This window comes from Balaenoptera ricei, chromosome X (genome assembly GCF_028023285.1).
Source record: "Balaenoptera ricei isolate mBalRic1 chromosome X, mBalRic1.hap2, whole genome shotgun sequence".
NCBI lineage: Eukaryota > Metazoa > Chordata > Mammalia > Artiodactyla > Balaenopteridae > Balaenoptera > Balaenoptera ricei.
Window position 1 is genome coordinate 30,215,718 of NC_082660.1, and position 23,378 is coordinate 30,239,095.

The 23,378-nt window shown below is 37.0% G+C and overlaps 1 protein-coding gene across 6 annotated transcripts in view; it reads right to left on the minus strand.

Moving 5' to 3' along the window:
* The window catches only part of DMD (dystrophin), a 2,476,968-nt gene that overhangs the window by 1,442,686 nt on the left and 1,010,904 nt on the right, over nt 1-23,378 (minus strand). For all 6 annotated transcript variants that reach the window (XM_059910880.1, XM_059910875.1, XM_059910877.1 and 3 more), the window contains 3 exons: nt 22,600-22,701; nt 22,363-22,470; nt 7,445-7,624 (listed from right to left, as the gene is read on the minus strand). In XM_059910880.1, coding sequence (XP_059766863.1) covers nt 7,445-7,624; nt 22,363-22,470; nt 22,600-22,701 — 390 coding nt within the window. The remainder of the gene's footprint in view (nt 1-7,444; nt 7,625-22,362; nt 22,471-22,599; nt 22,702-23,378) is intronic.

The window sequence follows — 23,378 nt, forward strand, 5'->3', positions numbered from 1 at the left end:
TTAAAGGTCTGAAGCTTGATAATCATGACTCCAATAAATCTTATTTCCAAGCTCTATAATACCAGGTACTTGCTAGAACTAGATTTAATCGGGTGCTCCAAAACCTAGATTTTCTGACTTTGGACATCATATTCAGTTAAAGCAATCTAAAACTGCATAAGTTATTCAGCAGCTGAATCATAATGTTTCAATTAAATTCTAACATCTATTCAATATGTGTCACTACAGAACATCCAGAAACAAATACAATGGAATCTCTATTTTCAGAGATCTCACAGTATAGTAGTGAAGGTGACAACCACACAAATAATTGTGAGACAAGGTGAGTTCCACATGAAAAATACAAGTATGCAAAATAATTGCATGTAAATGTCTTCATGAAAACAAAATAGATTTGTTTTTAAATACTAGCCCCTTGATCTGTCAGTTAACTAGCCAGTAAAAATGGAAAAGAATTATTTGTCTTTAGGTTTGGAAGCTAGTTCCTCTTACAGTGATTAAAAGTGGAGGTCTCTGAGCCAGGCTCCACAGTTCTCAAACAACAGGTCCACAGTTCACATCCTGTAACATTTGAGGCAGACTGGTTACTCTCTCAGAGCTTTTATTTCTTTTCTTCATACGTAAAACAGTAATGATAATACATCTCTCACAAGAGTGTTGCAAACAAGGCCTGCTTCATGGGTGTGCAACTTATGTAGTCACCCAGGTCCCCTCACTCAAAAGGATCTCATTCTTGGTTTCATGCTCTGCTGTCACCCTCTTGAAATTCTCAATAATTTTTGTAAAGAATCCCTGCATATTCATTCTGCACTGAGCCTCGCAAAATATGTAGCCCGTCCTGGAAGCAAGAATTAAATTACATAATGTTTGAACACAATAAGTACTCTCTTGCTACATATTAGTAATAACCACTAAAAAGTCCAGAGAAAATTCAGGAATTTTTCTACACCGAACCTTCTTTACTTATAAAGTGATATATGTTAATTTCCAAAATTTACATTTTTCCCATTGTGAGAAAAACTGGAAGAGGATTTGCCCAGTGTCTTGATAGTTCTAGGGTGAACACCTTCTTGCATTAAGGTTGTATAATTTGGGTAGGTCTAGAAAAAACATACTCTTTTCAAACAATGAAAATCTTTCTTACCATTTTCTCTTCCATTTGTTTAAAAATGCACATTTTGAAAAGGAGCTATATGTACATTCAAGCATATTTAAAGAATGTAAAAGGGCATATAACGAAAGGAAACATTTCTTTTCCACCACTGTATCCAGTTTCTCATGGGCAACTAGTTGTATTTACCACCTGTTCTTATATTTTAAATTAACTTTGTGCTGTTATCTTTCAGTTTGGCCTATATTCTTAATTGCATCACTTAATTATTTAAATAGTCTTGACTTTGTAAGTTCTTTGACGTTAGAGATTTCTACTGGTATTGTGAGATACTATTTGAACATTTAAAAAAAAACTTACTAAAAGAGATTCAAATTATAAAAAATTAGTTACCTAATTTATCTTATTATCATTTTTATTATTATTAAAATACTTATACTTGTAATAATAGCTACCAGTTATGGAGCTCTCTGCACATTCCAGGCATTATGCTAGGTGCTTTGCATCCCTTATCTTATTTAAAATACTCAAAATAGTATCTGCAGTAAAAGCCTAATAAGTGGTGGCTATCTTTACCTCACAATGGCCCTAAGAATAAGTACTAAGTTTATTCCCATTTTATAGATGAGAGGTAAAAATTTCAGGCAGGTTGACAAGTGTGGATTGAAGTTTCTCGTTGTCTTCTTTATACATACAGAACTTTAGAGTGATCACTGATTTTTAATGGGCATAGAGGGGTTGCAGTTCTACAGTTTAAAACATACTGCATAATCATGGCAACAGCTTTAGCTGATAACTGATAGCCAGGCTTAAAACTATCTCCACAGGCATAGTAGCACAAGGCACAAATAGCTGATGATGGTGTGAGGATCCACAATTCTAAGCAACAGAAAGGATTTATATGTTGAACTTTATGAGAAACCTGGGGTAAAAGATCACGTGCTCACAAAGGAAGCTGGGTTATTAATCAAAAGGCTAAAAAATGTTCTATCTCATGAACAAATGCCGAGGAATTAACACAGCTAGGTGTAGCGTACAAGGAGTGCCCAAGTTCATGAGACTGGCTTGGTAACTAAACTGTAATATCAATTACTGTCCTGTTTTGATACTGATATTAAGGCAATATAACTTCTTGAATAGATACTGATATTAGAATCATAAGCACAGAGTCAATATTCAAAAGATATCATAAAAGAAGTCATTCTCCCATTTGAAATAAAATATTAGATGATAGTTAAGAAGGTTTATTCCGTAAAACTCTCTCTTTAATTTTATGTATTTTGTCCCTCACTTCAAATTCTCTTTTGTACACATTGTCAGAAAGAAGAGATACATGTTGGCTTCAGGATGCATACTAAACACAGAATTTGAGCAACTGTATGAATTAGCTGCATCTGCAAAAATTCAAGAAGCAATGAAATTTATTTTTTCTGATCCACCTGACCTTCCTCTACACACCATCTGGCAGGAAGTAACGGAACACTTTCTTTAACTAGGGATGCAGATTATTAAGCACACAAAAAAAAAACTTGGATTTTTCTCACTGTGTTATTTCATTTATTGTCAGCAAACAGTAGATTTATCATATAGATGCTGAGTATTTTATCTTAATGGTATTTTAATTACATACTCATGATGAGTGAAATGTAACTATTTCAGAAGTCAGTCTTCTTCTAATAGGAAGAGAATTTCATTTTTATTATCATCTTCCAGCTGATTCTGAGATTTATACAATGGAGATAGTTGGAATCTCTTCACTAATTACTCTAGAGTTTTATATAAAATTTCAAGCAAAGAGAAACGCATCATAAACATTTAGAACTGGAAGGACACTACAGAGCTCTTCCTAGACCAAATTTTTCATTTTATAAATAAGGAATGAGTGGTTCCAACAGTTAATTTAGCTGTTGTCTCTTAAATTTTCAGTGCCTACAACATTTTATGTTGTCGTAGATAAATGAATTTACAACATAAAACCAATTGCACTGATGCACACAAGGCCTGTTCTCAAACATCTACTTTAGCTGAAGGTAGCAAAAGAATACAGTTAATTCCCAAGGTTATTTGAGCTATAACTTGGAAATTTTCTAATAAAACCTTTAACCTAAGCAATTAACCAATAGATGCTCTAAAATTCAAGATAGTTAGTCCATGAATTAAGTAAGATAAAAACCTAAAATAAGTGAGGAAATTTTATTTTAATTCTGGGTTTTATAAAACCATTAAAATTGTTTTTTAATTGGCAGCAGACTGATTAGACTTGGAGAGCTTTCAGGAACCACTGAAAAGGGTTGTCAACTGAAAGGCCTTAGAGTATTTTTAATTAAAATCATTGGCAAAAAGATGAGAGGCAAACCAATTGTAACTACATTTCATGTATCAAGAGGTCTACAAAATAATGCTTTGAGAATGGGTACAGTCAGAATGTGCATGTAAACTATTTTATGGAGAGTAAAAACAGGGATCTCTAAAATATGAGAATGAACTCTGAAAAGAAAGGCAAATACAGAAATTTTCATCTTAATGCTTTTGCATCTATTTGCATTTCTGGTATTATGAAAAACACTAGCTTATTATCTTCAACCATGTTTTACATTACTTACATGTCTGGCAGGAGTTTTAAAACTCTCAGAAGGACATAAATAATGTAGAACAGATATATTCATACATAATAATCACTTTCTCTATTTGGGAATCCATGAGTACAGACACAGACACACACAGCATAAACATGTACGCTCATGTTCAAGGGGAGGGGAATTCTGAGGATATTAATTTTATCTTTAAGATATCTGTGCTCATAGTTCAGAACACTGCAAAAATGGTCATTAGGAATATAGCAAAATATTGATAAAATGGGAATAAGAGCTATGAACTTGCACGAATCATAAAATGTTCCTTATTTCTGGCAAAGAAGATAATTTACTCTGTTTAAAAAAATCACAAGGCTACAGAACTTCTGGATTTATCTAAATAGATATATTCTTACGTCTGAACTCATGCTGCCAAGTCTAACATAAATTACCATAATAAATTATAAAGCAAATGAATAGTATCTCCTTTCCATAGTATACCATGATTTCAGTTAAATGGGGAAAAATAATATTTCAAATCATTTAAAGTATTAACTATAATGAATTTCTGACTATCGTATTCCCTAATTACAATCAAAATATAAATATGTCCACCGGGGCACGGCATTTAGGAAAAAATAGCTGAGTAAATTTCAACGAGCATGTTTATAAAAAGTTTGGAGGAAACATAGGGTTATTCGAGTATTTAAATAAGTCAATTCAAGGTGTATTTCATTTGCTCTCTTTTCTCATTTTAAGCATCCACATAGCAAATGTTATTATTCTTTTTAACTTTTGGAAACAGAAAGTATTTCCATTTTCTTAGGCTGCCTTCTCATCAACTTCAGCATCTTCAGCTTGTGTCCAGGTATTAAAGCCAAACCTGACTCTGAAATGCAACAGAGCAGTCCTCATAGTTGATTTTTTTCATGTTTTGATCTCTTGCCATGCTACTGTTTCATAAGGTCAAAATCCCTCAAAGCCTTGACCTGAATAGTAGTCAAAATTTCGGGCACATCATGAGCACATATGAGCACAATCAGATGCCTTGTCATCTCAGTCACAATTCCAACACCCTACTGGATTTTAACCATTACCAGAACTTTGCTCATTCTTTATACCAATCATTTAAAAGGATTTTTAAAAGACTGAGTATATTGTGTCATTAATGGGACTATTTTCCCCCCACAAACAGGCTGGAATATATGCATACAAGTGAGCTTTGTTCTTTAAAGTCACAACCTTACCCTCAACATTCTTGCAATTCTTATGTAATTTTGATTAAGTTCAATGTGACACGTAAGAAAGAAAATCATTTTTTTTTTTTAGTTACAAGATACTATTTCTTTTTTCACTCTATCTCCTTTTAATTCCTCTTTCCCTGGGTAGCTTCCTAAGAGCCCCCCACTCGCAAACAGTGATTTGGATTGGGCCTATGATAGTGCAGTTTTGGGAAAAACCAAGGAGTGAAAAGTGAGACATGAGCTTAAGAAAGGCTCAAGCTTAGTGTCCTAGGAAGTAACTTGCTAATATAACTCAATTTATCTGCTTCTGGTCTGGTATGAGTGTATAATGGTTTAAAAATAAATTTTAAAAAAAAATCATAGTGAACTACAACAAGCTGTCCAGACTCACTAAACAGAATGCCTTGCATATCAAGAGAAACTTTTTTTTTTTTCTCAAAATGCTTTCACGTCTATGGCTTTATTTTACCCTCATCAAACCCCAGTGAGCAAGTAGAGCAGATATATGTTATGTGTTGGAAATCATTTTATAAAGAATTACACAAACCAAAGCTAGTACTGTTTTATCATAGATTTCATAAAGTTCAAAAATAGGAGGTTAAGTAAGTTGCCCTAGGTGGTAGTCTCATAACTTTTAAGCCATTAAAAAAATAAGGTTTCTATTTTATTTTTTAACCAACTAGAATAATCAAATAAGTAAGATTTTGATGAGATGCACAAGTCTCATTCCACAGAATGAGCATATTTAAATACTAGCAATATATTGCTAGGAAGGTCTCCGTTCTTCCCATTTCAGGCAGCACTGAGGAACACCAGAATGTGGGGACTGGCACATATGTCATTGTCTTACTAATTCAATGCTTTCAAAAAATATGTTCTGCAGACTTTATCAAAGGCTGCATGTAGATTACTAGCCTACTGAATGAGATTTTCTGAGCACAGAATCTAGGACTATGCATTAGAATCAGTTTCCCAGGTAACTATTATGCAGACTCAAGTTTGGAAAACCACTGCCAATAGGGCAAGTGAACCAGAATGCAACCTACCTTTTGTTAACCCCATTACACCTCCGTGAATATATCCCCTTAAAGGGACACATTTCAAAATATCTTCATCAAATAATGCCAGTGCTTCTTAACATGGTAACTGACCATTTTACAGCATCAATAATCTATGGAACCAGTGGGTATATATTGGAATGATATGACTGATGGTTTAAACAGTATAACACTTTCTAATGTCTCACATATTTGTTACATAAATGCCAATGATCATGCAAAGTAACCAAGGCCAGATTACATATAATAAGAAGAATCATGACCTGGTGGTAAAATCACTATTATATCAAGTAACTGCCAAAAATATAGTCAATAGAATTTTTATTATTGCCCAATGACTGTATGAGAAATGATTACAATTGATACTCCTCCAAGTTTTAAATTTTAAATATGAATTTGATTTTAAAAAAAAGATTGAACTGTGATTGAAAATCATATATGTTGGCTGATCATATTTTCTTAAATTATATTCTTGGAAGCAATACTTCAAACTTCATTTCTTCATCTTTCAACAAACATTTCCTAAGTGCCACTTATCAGATGCCAAGTATCAAAAAACAAATTCCCTGTACTGTCTCACAAGAGAGGAGATATATGCCTAAAGCTACTGAATGTGGCTTTAATAGAGACGTGTGCATGGTGCATTGAACTATGATCTGTGACCAATTAGTAAAAGCTTCTATAATACGAAACAATATGGCAGAATGTATTAAACACTATTAAACATAATGTTAATATTTTGAATGACTGCCCATGACTCCATCATCTAATAACCGTATCAGATAATAAAATTTTCTAGTTTAAAAATATCACATTAAAAAAAATTATCAAAACTTTTACAATTCTTAGCATAAAAACACATGACACTACAAGTAAAACATAGATGTTTTCCTAATCTACAGCCTATATGTGTTAGTATAACTAAGCTGCATGATTTTATGAATCAACAGTCTATGGCAGAAAATCCACTGATTATAACCTCACTTGCACTAATTGAAAGAGCTCTTTAGTGAAATCAAAGGACCTGGGCCCTAGTCCTGCTCTTATCACTGACTTACCTTGGACAATTCACTTTTCCTCCCTAAACTTCATTTTCTCATACGTAAAATGTAGAGGTCAATTAATAGCCCTCATCATTCCAGGGATCATTCCAGTGTGATGACACAGTTCCCTAGCATTTTGTCCGACTGCTCTGAGTCACTCAGATCCTCATTCCCATTGAATTGGAAGGGATTACACTCTAAGGCAGTAGCTGGTTCAGTCCACTAGCTCTCACTCCTCCACTTCTACCACATTCTCCAATGTCAAGGCAACCAAGAGAGCCATGTTGTTATTCAACTGAATACTTAGCAAGGACTAATCTAGTGACACCCTTTGCAGGGTTACAGTACCGCTCTCTTATTGCAGATTTCAAAAATCTCAAGGATAATTTACTGTAGGTTAATTATTATCACTAACCTGTGCTGAACTCTTTTCAAGTTTTTGGACTAAATTATCCCAGCGCTGGGCAAAGTTGTCCAGCCATGCTTCCATCTTTTGGGCTACCAATGTATTTTTCAGTGTTGAAAGAAGATCTTGGTTGAGTGAGCAGAGTTTGTCCATGGTTTGCTTTTTCTTTTCTAGATCGGTTTTTAAAACCTGTTAAAACAAGGAAGAACACAGACTAAGCCTAGGTTACATTTTATGAAATACTATAGTTCAATTTGCTTTTGCATGCACTTTCTCATTTGTATAGATATGGAAAGATTATAATTGGGCCTGCAAAAGATCAAGAGTTCATAAAAATATAAGTAGAAAATTATAATCCAAATAATGTTCCCAAGAAGCTTGAAGAGAAATAAAAGTCAGATGTAAAATAAACACCTCGTTAAGGCACTTACGAACTACCTTAACATTTTTGAAGAACTGCCAAGTAAAAATGTAGCATTGCTTCAAAAGGCAAAACAGAGATCAACATATGGAAATTACTTTTTAACATTTGGAGGTGTTCTAAAGTGAAAGGCATGGCTCTTGGATGTTATGAATTTCTTTCTAATTTCTGATAGAATTCAAATAAAATATCACATGCCAGGAGTACTGAAGAAAAGGTGGTGAATTGAGAAGATGAGCATGGCTAAGGGGACTTCCCAATCTGAAATGCTGTGATTATTTGAATAAATTTGCAATATTATTTATTTCTATGATTTTTACATTCTTTTCATTATTTGGATACAAAAACCTTGTTATTCAGTTTACTGACTTTTTCATTTTTTAGCATCTGTTATTAACTTTCAGCTATTTGAGTAATTATCTTCTAAAGCTAATTTTAGAGCCCATTAAGTAATAGAACTAAGTAATTGAGTATAACACAAATCCTTTGGAATCACTTTGCCTGTTTACTAAATGCTTATGTGTTTTATGAAGTATTTTTATACCATTCACATTTCCAAAGTTCCTGGGAGCTATGGAGGGGGTTACACATGCCATTTGGTTGACAGAGAATGAATAAACAAAGTGGCTTGTGTGAAATCAGTAGATCAGGGCAGCTTATTCTTTCATTTTATCCATTAAGGTCAACCTATGCTTTGGGAAATCCCATTTCCATCTCCCAAATGCTAGTCCCTGATGTAATTTGTAAACACAGAGTAAGAAGAAAGAAAGGAGAGAATTATTTTATGGTCCCTTTACAATCCCCTCTTTTTGGCAGTAGCAAGTACAACGAACATAAACTAAGCTGTGAGACCTGTCTTTCCAAAATAAATGCAAATTTATTTAAGAACAACTAACACTGCACATGGCAAAGAAATGAGTATGAAACAGATGTCCCAACTGCTCATGAACCGAAGTGTCATCGACAGAGAGAAATCAATACACCCCCCCTTCCCCCTGCCACCCCGCAAAGGACACTTTATGTAGTTCATTTTGGCATGCCACCTGCATTGATAGCTCTTAACTGCAGACTGCTCTGGTGTCTCCTTCAATTAGTTCATCCTTTTCTCAGAATCTACTTCACCTGGTGTTCTTTATATTGCAGTCTTACTGCACGCCATTTTTAGGGAATAAAAGCAAGTTTTGAAATGAATTTCTAGTTTCTCCTCAATAACTGTTTTTTTCGCTATTTTTTCTAAGTCTGAAAGAATGCAATAGACCAAAATATGAATTAAGATATAAAAGTTGAATCTGAAGAAGGGGAAACCATTTGCGTTGGAAATTTATGGGTAGTCTCATGTTACCTAAAAAGATTTTCTTAGATGATCTATAAAAGTAATTGGACACCCAAAGAGATTTAGTGGCAAATGAAACGAAGCCTCCTGTGTTAACATTAAACCAAATGAAGAAGCACTTAGTGGGGCGTGGGGGGGGGATGAATTGGGAGATTGTGATTGACATATATACACTACTATGTATAAAATAGATAACTAATAAGAACCTGCTGTATAAAAAATAAATAAAATTCAAAAAAAAAATGAAGCACTTAGTGAACATTACAAAAATAAAGGGGAAATTCGTCATTAAGGAATACAATTAGGGAAAATAACTCAAGGTAAAATAAAAACAGCATTACTGTAAAACTGTGGAATTATCAAATCAATATATTTTTACCTAAATCTGTATGACAAAAACACTGTACTAACCAAGGCTTCTATCTAGTAAATTCTAGATCTGTGTTTGTCAAATGGTAATGGCAGGATAGTAGTTCTGCCTCAGTTTGTTTCCCCTTGTTGGCTCTGGGCCAACCTCTCTCTTTCTCTCCCAATCTTTCTTCCTCTTATAATCTCCCAGTTCCTGAAGTACTCTCCCAACATAACTAAGAGAGGGAGAAAACAGGAAATCCATGGTGGTGCCAGATACATTGCATCATAGTAATGAATTGCCTTCTCCCATCTATCCTTGGAGAGCAATTATTTTAAGCTTGGATTTTGTGTGTGTATATCAAGTAATTATGATTTAATTGTTACTAATATTTACAGTATAAAAAAAGATGTCTTTCTGCATATCAAGAATTGATTACAGATCTTTGACTGCCAGAGAACCAGAGAGTTCTAGAAAACTCAGGAGGCAAAAAGAAGGTCTAGAAAACATGTACAAGGCAGAGGTCAGCTAGGATTTTAAAGAAGAAATATAATTTATTTTCATAGAAGTGAGGCACCTGGACATACCTCCCAAGGTAAGCAGGAAAGTACAGCCAATAAATCAGATTGGACAGCAGTAGAAATGGGCAAGAAACAGATAAGCTGCTCAAGAAGACAGAATAAACATGTTCTATCTGGTCAAGGTTAGATGATTTGAAGTGAAAAGAGAATGTATACCTACAAAAGGCCCAGAAACTCTTCACCCTATTCTCATCAGACGTATGCTTCAGAAGAGTAATGCCAAGACAATTTCTCTTAAACTGGCAAAACTGAATTCTGTACCTATTTTATGTGTAGTTATTTGTCCATATGTAAGAAGTACTGCAATTCTTTCTAATCACCTGTTGTTGTATTTAGGTATATTGATCCACTGTGGGGGCTTCTCAACTTGAAGGAATGTCAGAATCACCAGGAATGCTTGTTAACTGGCAGATTGCTGGGCCCTACGCTTCCAGAGTTTCTGAATCAGTAGGTCTGGGATGGGGCCTAAGAATTTGCATTTCTAACAAGTTCCCAGGCGATGCTGCTAGTGTAAGGACCACCCTTTGAGAACCACTGATACTATCTGGATGAATTCTTTGAGGGTGATCACAGGAGTTGAGGTCAAGGTAGCAAGTCCTGGTGAAACAGCACTGTCACCAGGGACTTGCCAAGCTCCCATAAGCACTCTGTCCCTGCCATCTGATCTCACAGACACTTGATAGTGACCTAATTCCACAGTACTCCTGCAGCCCCTGCACACCATCCTCTCTTTTGTCAAGTTTCCCAGAGTTGTCCTTCCCTGGCAGATGCCACGAATCCTCACAGCAACAGTACTCTGCCCCAGGAACATATTTCTTGTAGGTTTGGGCCTTCCCATGATAACCTACTTGATTCTACAAGTCTTAGAATTCACCTCAGTTTCTTCTGTCCTTTTCTTTTTATTCTTTACACCAAAAAAACCCTCAATTTTGATGACAGAAAAATAATAGACTGACATGATTTGGACAAAATGATGTATCAGGAGGAATGAAATACGTGACTCCTCATCCCCCACCTCAAATGAAAAGTAGGAGAAAATCCCATGGGTTATTAGTGATAATATTTCAAAACAAATTACACTGATTGTAAATAAAAGAGAGTTTTAGCATACTGTATCTATACCTAGGTATGTAGTAGGAACTGGTGACAGATGGTACGTGTTTTGGGTCTCAGATTGTGACATATTTTAATGAACATTAAATTCTTATTCACTGCCTGAGTCAGCAGGGGAATTTTACCTCAAATTCTAGACCAGCTGTCAGGTTTTGTTAATTGGTTTAAACTATCAAATGGTAAGACTTACACAAAACATATTTTCACTTTGTTCACAAGTAAGGTGACATAATTTGAATTTTAATCATACTGGAAAATTATTGAGACTTTGCTAAGAGAGCATTTTCATGGCCCTGAAGCTAGTAACGTCTTTTACTTACAAAAATGTCAACACAGTGGCACATGATTCTTTGAAACAAAATTTTTCAACTGCAGTTATTTTCTGTCAAGGAATTTAATGTGATGAGGAGTTCTGAAATAGCTTAAAAGTCTTGGACCTGGGTCTGGATATCTTGGTGCTCATTTTAACTCTGCCACTAATCTTCTGTGACACATTATCTGTGCCATGTGTTTTCTCCTGAGCCTCAGTTTCCTCTTCTAAAATAACCTAGTCTGTCTCGTTTTCATGCCCAGTGCTCCTTAGTTCAGTTCTTCTAATTGGCCTCCTTACTACCAAAAGTCTTACTACCACAGAGCATTCCAAAAATGTAAACATGATTGGTATTCAGCTCCCAATGGCTACCCACTAGTTAAAGAACAAAATTACAAATGTGATCAATGGTATTATTGCACTGTTTGAAACATAGATTACTTTTCTAAAATCTGTCTTTAGTAGTAACATCACTCAAAAAAACATACCTTCTCTGAGGAATGATTTCCTATCAACAATAAGCTGGCGTGTAATAACAAGTAATACCTACGTGAATCTATCTTAAATTAAAAGCCTATACGGGGGAGGAGCTTCAAGATGGCGGAAGAGTAAGAAGCGGAGATCACCTTCCTCCCCACAAATACATCAGATATACATCTACATGTGGAACAACTCCTACAGAACACCTACTGAATGCTGGCAGAAGACCTCAGACCTCCCAAAAGGCAAGAAACTCCCCACGTACCTGGGTGGGGCAAAAGAAAAAAGAAAACACAGAGACAAAAGAATAGGGGCGGGACCTGCACCACTGGGAGGGAGCCATGAAGGAGGAAAGGTTTCCACACACTAGGAAGCCCCTTTGCGGGCGGAGACTGGGGGTGGCGGAGGGGGGAAGCTTCGGAGCCACGGAGGAGAGCGCAGCCACGGGGGTGCGGAGGGCAAAGCGGAGAGATTCCCGCACAGAGGCTCGGCGCCAACCAGCACTCACCAGCCCGAGAGGCTTGTCTGCTCACCCGCCGGGGCGGGCGGGGCTGGGAGCTGAGGCTCGGGTTTCGGAGGTCGGAGCCCAGGGAGAGGACTGGGGTTGGCGGCGTGAACACAGCCTGAAGGGGTTAGCGCGCCACAGCTAGCCAGGAGGGAGTCCGGGAAAAAGTCTGGAGCTGCCAAAGAGGCAAGAGACTTTCTCCTCCCTCTTTGTTTCCTGGTGCGCAAGGAGAGGGGATTCAGAGCGCTGCTTAAAGGAGCTCCAGAGACGGGCACGAGCTGCGGCCATCAGCGCGGACACCAGAGACGGGCATGAGACGCTAAGGCTGCTGCTGCCGCCACCAAGAAGCCTGTGTGCGAGCACAGCGCACTCTCCACACCGCCCCTCCCGGGAGCCTGTGCAGCCCGCCACTGCCAGGGTCCCGTGATCCAGGGACAACTTACCCAGGAGAACACACGGAGGGCCTCAGGCTGGTGCAACGTCATGCCGGCCTCTGCCGCCGTAGGCTCGCCCCGCCTACGAACCCCTCCCTCCCCCCGGCCTGAGTGAGCCAGAGCCCCCGAATCAGCTGCTCCTTTAACCCCATCCTGTCTGAGCAAAGAACAGACGCCCTCAGGCGACCTACACGCAGAGGCGGATCCAAATCCAAAGCTGAACCCCCAGAGCTGTGCGAACAAATGAGAGAAAGGGAAATCTCTCCCAGCAGCCTCAGGAGCAGCAGATTAAATCTCCACAATCAACTTGATATACCCTGCATCTGTGGAATACCTGAATAGACAACGAATCATCCCAAATTGAGGAGGTGGACTTTGGGAGCAAGGATATATATATATTTTTTCCCTTTTTCTCTTTTTGTGAGTGCGTATGTGTATGCTTCTCTGTGTGATTTTGTCTGTATAGCTTTGCTTTTACCATTTGCCCTAGGGTGCTGTCTGTCCATTTTTTATTTTATTACTTAAAAAAATTATTTTGCTTAATAATTATTTTTTATTTTAATAACTTTATTTTATTTTACTTTATTTTATTTTATTTTATCTTCTTCTTTTTTCTTTCTTTTTTTCCTCCCTTTTATTCTGAGCCATGTGGAGGACAGGCTTTTGGTGCTCCAGCCAGATGTCAGGGCTGTGCCACTGAGGTGGGAGAGCCAACTTCAGGACACTGGTCCACTAGAGACCACCCAGCTCCACGTAATATCAAATGGCGAAAATTTCCCAGAGATCTCCATCTCAATGCCAAGACCCAGCTCCACTCAACGACCAGCAACCTACAGTGCTGGACACCCTATGCCAAACAACTAGCAAGTCAGGAACACAACCCCACCCATTAGCAGAGAGGCTGCCTAAAATCATAATATGGCCACAGACACCACAAAACACACCACCAGACGTGGACCTGCCCAGCAGAAAGAAAAGTTCCAGCCTCATCCACCAGAACACAGGCACTACTCCCTTCCACCAGGAAACCTACACAACCCACGGAACCAACCTTAGCCAATGGGGACAGACACCAAAAACAACGGAAACTACGAACCTGCAGCCTGAGGAAAGGAGACCCCAAACACAGTAAGTTAAGCAAAATGAGAAGACAGAGAAACACACAGCAGATGAAGGAGCAAGGCAAAAACCCACCAGACCTAACAAATGAAGAGGAAATAGGCAGTCTACCTGAAAAAGAAATCAGAATAATAATAGTAAAGATGATCCAAAATCTTGGAAATAGAATGGAGAAAACACAAGAAACGTTTAACAAGGAACTAGAAGAACTAAAGAGCAAACAAACAGAGATGCACAACATAATAAATGAAATAAAAATTCTCTAGAAGGGATCAATAGCAGAATAACTGAGGCAGAAGAATGGAAAAGTGACCTGGAAGATAAAATAGTGGAAATAACTACTGCAGAGCCGAATAAAGAAAAAAGAATGAAAAGAACAGAGGACAGTCTCAGAAACCTCTGGGAAAACGTTAAAAGCACCAACATTTGAATTATACGGGTCCCAGAATAAGACGATAAAAAGAAAGGGACTGAGAAAATATTTGAAGAGATTATAGTTGAAAGCTTCCTTAATAAGGGAAAGGAAATAGTTAATCAAGTCCAGGAAGCACAGAGAGTCCCATACAGGATAAATCCAAGGAGAAACATGCCAAGAAACATATTAATCAAACTATCAAAAATTAAATACAAAGAAAAAATGTTAAAAGCAGCAAGGGAAAAACAACAAGTAACACATAAGGGAATCCCCATAAGGTTAACAGCTGATCTTTCAGCAGAAACTCTGCAAGCCAGAAGTCAGTGGCAGGACATATTTAAAGTGATGAAAGAGGAAAAACCTACAGCCAAGATTACTCTACCCAGAAAGGATCACATTCAGATTTGATGGAGAAATTAAAAGCTTTACAGACAAGCAAAAGCTAAGAGAATTAAGCAGCACCAAACCAACTCTACAACAAATGCTAAAGGAACTTCTCTAGGCAGGAAACACAAGGGAAGGAAAAGACCTACAAAAATAAACCCAAAACAACTAAGAAAATGGTAATAGGAACATACATATCAATAATTACCTTAAATGTAAATGGATTAAATGCTCCAAACAAAAGACACAGACTGGCTGAATGGATACAAAAACAAGACACGTATATATGCTGTCTACAAGAGACCCACTTCAGACCTAGGGACACATACAGACTGAAAGTGAGGGGATGGAAAAAGATATTCCATGCAAATGGAAATCAGAAGAAAGCTGGAGTAGCAATTCTCATCTCAGACGAAATAGACTTTAAAACAAAGACTATTACAAGAGACAAAGAAGGACACTACATAATGATCAAGGGACCAATCCAAGAAGAATATATAACAATTGTAAATATTTATGCACCCCACAGAGGAGCACCTCAATACGTAAGGAAAATACTAACAGCCATAAAAGGGGAAATCGACAGTAACACAATCATAGTAGGGGACTTTAACACCCCACTTTCACCAATGGACAGATCATCCAAAATGAAAATAAATAAGGAAACACAAGCTTTAAATGATACATTAAACAAGATGGACTTAATTGATATTTATAGGACATTCCATCCAAAAACAACAGAATATACATTCTTCTCAAGTGCTCATGGAACATTCTCCAGGATAGATCATATCTTGGGTCACAAATCAAGCCTTGGTAAATTTATGAAAATTGAAATCATATCAAGTATCTTTTCCGACCACAATGCAATGAGACTAGATATCAATTACAGGAAAAAATCTGTAAGAAATACAAACACATGGAGGCTAAACAACACACTACTTAATAACCAAGAGATCACTGAAGAAATCAAGGAGGAAATCAAAAAATATTTAGAAACAAATGACAATGAAAACACAATGATCCAAAACCTATGGCACGCAGCAAAAGCAGTTCTAAGAGGGAAGTTTATAGCTATACAAGCCTACCTTAAGAAACAAGAAACATCTCAAATAAACAACCTAACCTTACACCTAAAGCTATTAGACAAAGAAGAACAAAAAATCCCAAAGTTAGCAGAAGGAAAGAAATCATAAAGATCAGAGCAGAAATAAATGAAAAAGAAATGAAGGAAACGATAGCAAAGATCAATAAAACTAAAAGCTGGTTCTTTGAGAAGATAAACAAAATTGGTAAACCATTAGCCAGACTCATCAAGAAAAAAAGGGAGAAGGCTCAAATCAACAGAATTAGAAATGAAAAAGGAGAAGTAACAACTGACACTGCAGAAATACAAAGGATCATGAGAGATTACTATAAGCAACTATATGCCAATAAAATGAACAACCTGGAAGAAATGGACACATTCTTAGAAATGCACAACCTTCCAAGACTGTACCAGGAAGAAATAGAAAATATGAACAGACCAATCACAAGCACTGAAATTGAAACTGTGATGAAAAATCTTCCAACAAACAAAAGCCCAGGACCAGATGGCTTCACAGGCGAATTCTATCAGACATTTAGAGAAGAGTTAACACTTATCCTTCTCAAACTCTTCCAAAATATAGCAGAGGGAGGAACACTCCCAAACTCATTCTACGAGGCCACCACACCCTGATACCAAAACCAGACAAAGATGTCACAAAAAAAAGAAAAGTACAGGTCAATATCACTGATGAACATAGATGCAAAAATCCTCAACAAAATACTAGCAAACAGAATCCAACAGCGCATTAAAAGGATCATACACCATGATCAAGTGGGGTTTATCCCAGGAATCCAAGGATTCTTCCATATACACAAATCAATCAATGTGATACACCATATTAACAAATTGAAGGAGAAAAGTGATATGATGATCTCAATCGATGCAGAGAAAGCTTTTGACAAAATTCAACACCCATTTATGATAAAAACCCTGCAGAAACTGGGCATAGAGGGAACTTTCCTTGGCATAATAAAGGCCATATATGACAAACCCACAGCCAACATCATCCTCAATGGTGAAAAACTGAAACCGTTTCCACTAAGATCAGGAACAAGACAAGGTTGCCCACTCTCACCACTATTATTCAACATAGTTTTGGACATTTTAGCTACAGCAATCAGAGAAGAAGAAGGAATCCAAATTGGAAAAGAAGAAGTAAAGCTGTCACTGTTTGCAGATGACATAATACTATACATAGAGAATCCTAAAGATGCCACCAGAAAACAACTAGAGCTAATCAATGAATTTGGTAAAGTAGCAGGATACAAAATTAATGCACAGAAATCTCTTGCATTCCTATACACTAATGATGAAAAATCTGAAAGTGAAATTAAGAAAACATTCCCATTTACCATTGCAACAAAAAGAATAAAATATCTAGGAATAAACCTACCTAAGGAGACAAAAGACCGGTATGCAGAAAATTATAAGACACTGATGAAAGAAATTAAAGATGATACAAACAGATGGAGAGATATACCATATTCTTGGATTGGAAGAATCAATATTGTGAAAATGACTATACTACCCAAAGCAATCTACAGATTCAATGCAATCCCTATCAAACTACCACTGGTATTTTTTACAGAACTAGAGCAAAAAATTTCACATTTGTATGGAACCACAAAAGACCCCGAATAGCCAAAGCAATCTTGAGAAAGAAAAACGGAGCTGGAGGAATCAGGCTCCCTGACTTCAGACTATACTACAAAGCTACAGTAATCAAGATAGTATGGTACTGGCACAAAAACAGAAATATAGATCAATGGAACAGGAGAGAAAGCCCAGAGATAAACACACACACATATGGTCACCTTATCTTTGATAAAGGAGGCAAGCATATAGAGTGGAGAAAAGACAGCCTCTTCAATAAGTGGTGCTGGGAAAACTGGACAGCTACATGTAAAAGAATGAAGTTAGAACACTCCCTAACACCATACACAAAAATAAACTCAAAATGGATTAAAGACCTAAATGTAAGGCCAGACACTATCAAACTCTTAGAGGAAAACATAGGCAGAACACTCTATGACATAAATCACAGCAAGATCCTTTTTGACCCACCTCCTAGAGAAATGGAAATAAAAACTAAAATAAACAAATGGGACCTAATGAAACTTAAAAGCTTTTGCACAACAAAGGAGACCATAAACAAGACTAAAAGACAACCCTCAGAATGGGAGAAACTATTTGCAAATGAAGCAACTGACAAAGGATTAATCTCCAAAACATACAAGCAACACATGCAGTTCAATATCAAAAAAACAAAGAACCCAATCCAAAAATGGGCAGAAGACCTAAATAGACATTTCGCCAAAGAAGATATAGATTGCCAACAAACACATGAAAGAATGCTCAACATCATTAATCATTAGAGAAATGCAAATCAAAACTACAATGAGATATCATCTCACACCAGTCAGAATGGCCATCATCAAAAAATCTACAAACAATAAAGGCTGGAGAGGGTGTGGAGGAAAGGGAACCCTCTTGCACTGTTGGTGGGAATGTAAATTGCTACAGCCACTATGGAGAACAGTATGGAGGTTCCTTAAAAAACTAAAAATAGAACTACCATACGAACCAGCAATCCCACTACTGGGCATATACCCTGAGAAAACCATAATTCAAAAAGAGTCATGTACCGAAATGTTCATTGCAGCTCTATTTACAATAGCCAGGACATGGAAGCAACCTAAGTGTCCATCGACAGATGAATGGATAAAGAAGATGTGGCACATATATACAATGGAATATTACTCAGCCATAAAAAGGAACGAAACTGAGTTATTTGTAGTGAGGTGGATGGACCTAGAGACTGTTCTACAGAGTGAAGTAAGCCAGAAAGAGAAAAAGAAATACCGTATGCTAACACATATATATGGAATCTAAAAAAGAAAAAAGAAAAAAAATGGTCAGGACAACCTAGGGGCAAGACGGGAATAAAGATGCAGACCTACTAGAGAATGGACTTGAGGATACGGGGAGGGGGAAGGGTAAGCTGGGACAAAGTGAGACAGTGTCATGGACATATATACACTACCAAATGTAAAATAGCTAGCTAGTGGGAAGCAGCAGCATAGCACAGGGAGATCAGCTCGGTGCTTTGTGACCACCTAGAGGGGTGGGATAGGGACGGTGGGAGGGAGGGAGATGCAAGAGGGAAGAGATATGGGGACATATGTATGTATATGTATAACTGATTCACTTTGTCATAAAGCAGAAACTAACACACCATTGTAAAGCAATTATACTCCAACAAAGATGTTAAAAAAATAAAAAAATAATAATAAAATAAAATCCATTGTTTTAGCAAAAAAAAAAAAAAAGCCTATAGAAAATTAGTAACTCTGGAGCAAAAAATGCATGATACAAATAAATATTTGGTAAAATGGTATGAATTTAACTGGGGAGATTTATTTAAGATTAGCTTTAAATAAATGATTTAATTATTATGATGTATAATACATCATATCAATACAGACATAAATAGATTAAGTAAAGTTATGAAATATTATTTACAGTAGACCTTTGTTTTATATTAGAGTTAACATCAAGTTAGCATTTACTAGAATTGATCAAAAATCAAAAAGAAATTATGCAATATTTTATTTGAATAATCAAACTCTTAATATTCGATTTTCCTCTCCCTTATTGGAAAATAACAAAATTCAAAGTGGAAGAGAAGCTTTGGAGATCTTTTTTAATCCCATAAGCTTCAACTCAAACTGAAATGTCTCAGTGAAGCCTGCTGTCTTCTTATTGCCAAAGTTCATTAATTCCTCAAAACACACAACACAGGCACTATAATCAATGCCATTTGGTTTGCTTTAATGTTTTTCTTGTTTCCCAAACTAGGGAATAAGCCCCTTCTATGTGAGCATAATCATCTCTTGTGCTTCTCTTTATATTTCTCAGAGAATCTACTTAAGTTTACTTTAGACTCATTAGACTTACTAAACTTAAGTTTACTTTAGAATTATACTGTTCAGAACTTTATGGAACATTCACAGGTACTTCCTAGTGCTACCTTTTAATTTTTAATGAAATCTTATTCCAGGTATGCTATACTTTTTCAAGAGTACAATTCTGTTTCAAAAAACAAAGTTGAAACTTTACCTATATATTATGAAATTAATGTTTCTATCCCTCCAAAATTGATATTTTGAAGGCCTAACCTCCCAATGTGATATTAGGAGGTGGAGCTTTTGGGAGATAATTAGGCTTAGATGAGGTCATGAGAGTAAGGCCCTCATGCTAGGATTAGTGCCCTTATAAAAAGAGGAAGCAACACCAGAGCTTCCTCTATCTCGCTATGTGAGGATACAGCAAGAAGGTGCTGTCTGGAAGCCAGAAAGAGGGCCCTCACCAAGAACCAAATCTTCCAGCACCTTGATCTTGTGCTTCCCAGCTTCCAGAACTGTAAGAAATAAATATCTACTGTTAAGCCACCAGTCTGTGGCATTTTGTCATAGCAGCCCAAGCAGACTAAGACAGGAACTGGGACCAAGAACTGGTGCGCTCTTGTAACAAATACCTGAAAATGCAGAAACAGCTTTGGACTGGTTAACGGGTAGAGGCTGGAAAAGTTTTGAGGTGCATGTTAGAAAAAGCCAAGATTGCCATGAAGATACTCTAAAGGGTAATTCTGGTGAGGACTCAGAAAAGAGAAGAGCTGGAAAGAAAGTTTCCATCTTTTTAGAGAATACATAAATAATCATGAACAGAATGTTGGTATAAATATGGATGGTAAAGGCCATTCTGATGAAGTCTCAGATGGAAATAAGGAACATATCGGACAAAGGAGACGATCCTTGTTATAAAGTTGCAAAGAACTTGACTGAACTGTGTTAATGTTCTAGTATTTTGTGGAAGGTAGAACTTGTGAGTGATGAAATTGGATATTTACCTAAGAAATTTGATGTCTTTAGGAGATATCTAAGCCAAGTGCGGAAGGAACAGCATGGTTTCTCCTGAATGCTTATGGTAAAATGCAAGAAGAGAGAAACTGATTGAAGAACGAACTGTTAAGCAAAAAGGAACCAGAACTCGTGGATTTGGAAAATTCTCAGCCTATACATATTACAAAAAATGAGAAAGCACAGTTCAGAAGAGAACAGTAAGGGTGTGGTTGATTCACCATTTGATAAGGAGATTAGTGTGGGTGTGAACCAGAGACCTAATCAGCCATCTCATCAGAAGCTCGGGATACAGATGGGATTATACCAGCAGAAACTGCCAGCTGGGACTAATGGAAACAAAGAAAACTGGATGGATTGAAGGAAGGCTGTGAACATGTGCTATTCCTCAAGAAGAGGGAAGAACGATATAGGTGATTCAGAGATCATCAGAGCTGCCACCCCCACCACAGGCCCAGGAGGCCAGGCTAGTTCCTCCTGGGCTTCAAAGGGTGGGGCCACCTCTCGAGTTTGGAATGCCCCCACCCAGTGCCTCAGGAGCAGCCACCACAGGGAGTCCTGTGGGTGGGGCTGCTGCAGAGAGCCATGGGGGCAGGAAGTGCCCTGTGAAGCTGAAGAGGCAAGGCCACCTTGCGGAATCCTGGGGGTGATGTTGCCACTCCAGTGGTCCTGCAGCGCAGAGCATCATTCTAAAGCAGGTTATTCTCATACCTTAAGATCTAATGGAATTGTTCTTACTATGCTTTAGACTTATTTGGGGCCCATCACCCCTTCCTTCTTTCCTATTTCCCCCTTTTAGAATGGGAATGCCTATCCTATACCTGTCACACCACTGTATTTTGGAAGCACATAACTAGTCTGGTTTCACAGGTTCACTGTTGGACAACTCGGCCTCAGGATGAATTATACCTGGAGTCTTATTTATATCTGATTTAGATGATGATGAGACTTTGGACTTTACACTGTACACTGTAGAGATGATGTTGGAACCAGTTAAGACTTTTGGGGCTATTCGTACGGAATGAATTTATTTTGCATGTGAAAAAGACATGAATTTTGGGAGTCCAGGGGTGTAATGATATGGACTAAATGATTGTGTCTCCACAAAATTTGTATGTTGAAATCCTACCCCCCATGGTATTAGGACATTGGGCCTTCCTTCGGGAGGTAATTAGGTTTAGATGAGGTTATGATGGTGAAGCTCCCATGCTGGGATTCATGGCCTTATAAGAAGAGGCAGAGACACTAGAGTTTCTCTTCCCACTATGTGAGGACAGCAGCCCCAGCTCACTACAACATTATACCTTTCCCTATTTTAATTAAGAAAAGTAACAATATGGTATAATTGAATAGACTGATCTAAGCAAGAACAATGAATATTTCATTTAAGATCTGAAAGACCAAATAATGATGTTAGTATAAGCTATTGGGTTGTTTTTTTTTTAAAGACTATTGAAAGCTAAAAAATACATACAGCCAGTTTTTGAAGACTTGATAACATTTCACTTTGCTCCTTAAAGCCAGTTGTGTGAATCTTATTCACTGCATCTTCTTTTTCTGAAAGCCATGCACTAAAAAGGCACTGAAAGAAATCAAATAATTCCAAAAGAGAAAAACAATAATTATTAAAGTACATCATTATATTTTTTCATTTATCCATTTAATATCTCTCCATGTCTTTCACTGATATAATATCCCCCACATGAGTCACCTGTTCTTCAGTAAAACGTTGCCATTTTAGAAGAATGTCTTGTAAAAGAACCCAGCGATCTTCTGTCCACCTACAGATGTTTGCCCACCGATCTCCCAGTACCTGGGGAAGAGAAAACCCACCACAACATCAGCAAACAATTAATTGTTAACTGAATTTTATTAAAAATGGCATGAATGATTTATAAAAGTATCTAACTTTGAGCCCCCTATTTATACCAGGAGTTGTAAAGAACACCCTGCCAGCTTCTGCTTATAATTAGATAAGCATTGTGCCTTTCATTTGTCGTTAGATTAGTTCACTCTTTCTTTCACCTTACATTGAAAAGCAAAGATACTTACCAGAAGCCTGAGGCAGATATTACACCACTATTTGAAATGTCTCCACAGTAAATGCAAGCAAAAATATAAATGTAGAATTAAAGAGGATTTTTCATTGATAATATGTAAAATGTGTATCTCTCTTAGGTCTGAAAATACATCCCAAAGAATAAAAGTCTGACTACTAAATAAGATGCCGAAAAAAGACTCTCATTTGAAGCAATCTTGTATAATTTGAATTGCTTAATGTCCTGATTGTAGAAGAAAATTAGTAGTGACTTAACATCATACCCACATGTGAATTTTTAAAGTTAACTGGATTATTATTACAAAGTATTTAAATTCACTGTTTCTCTAAACTATTCTAGTGAGAAAACTATAATATTTCCTGAGTAATAGTTATCCTATCTTTAGCATGTCACTAATATCTATATGCACACACTGTTTTAATATGTAATA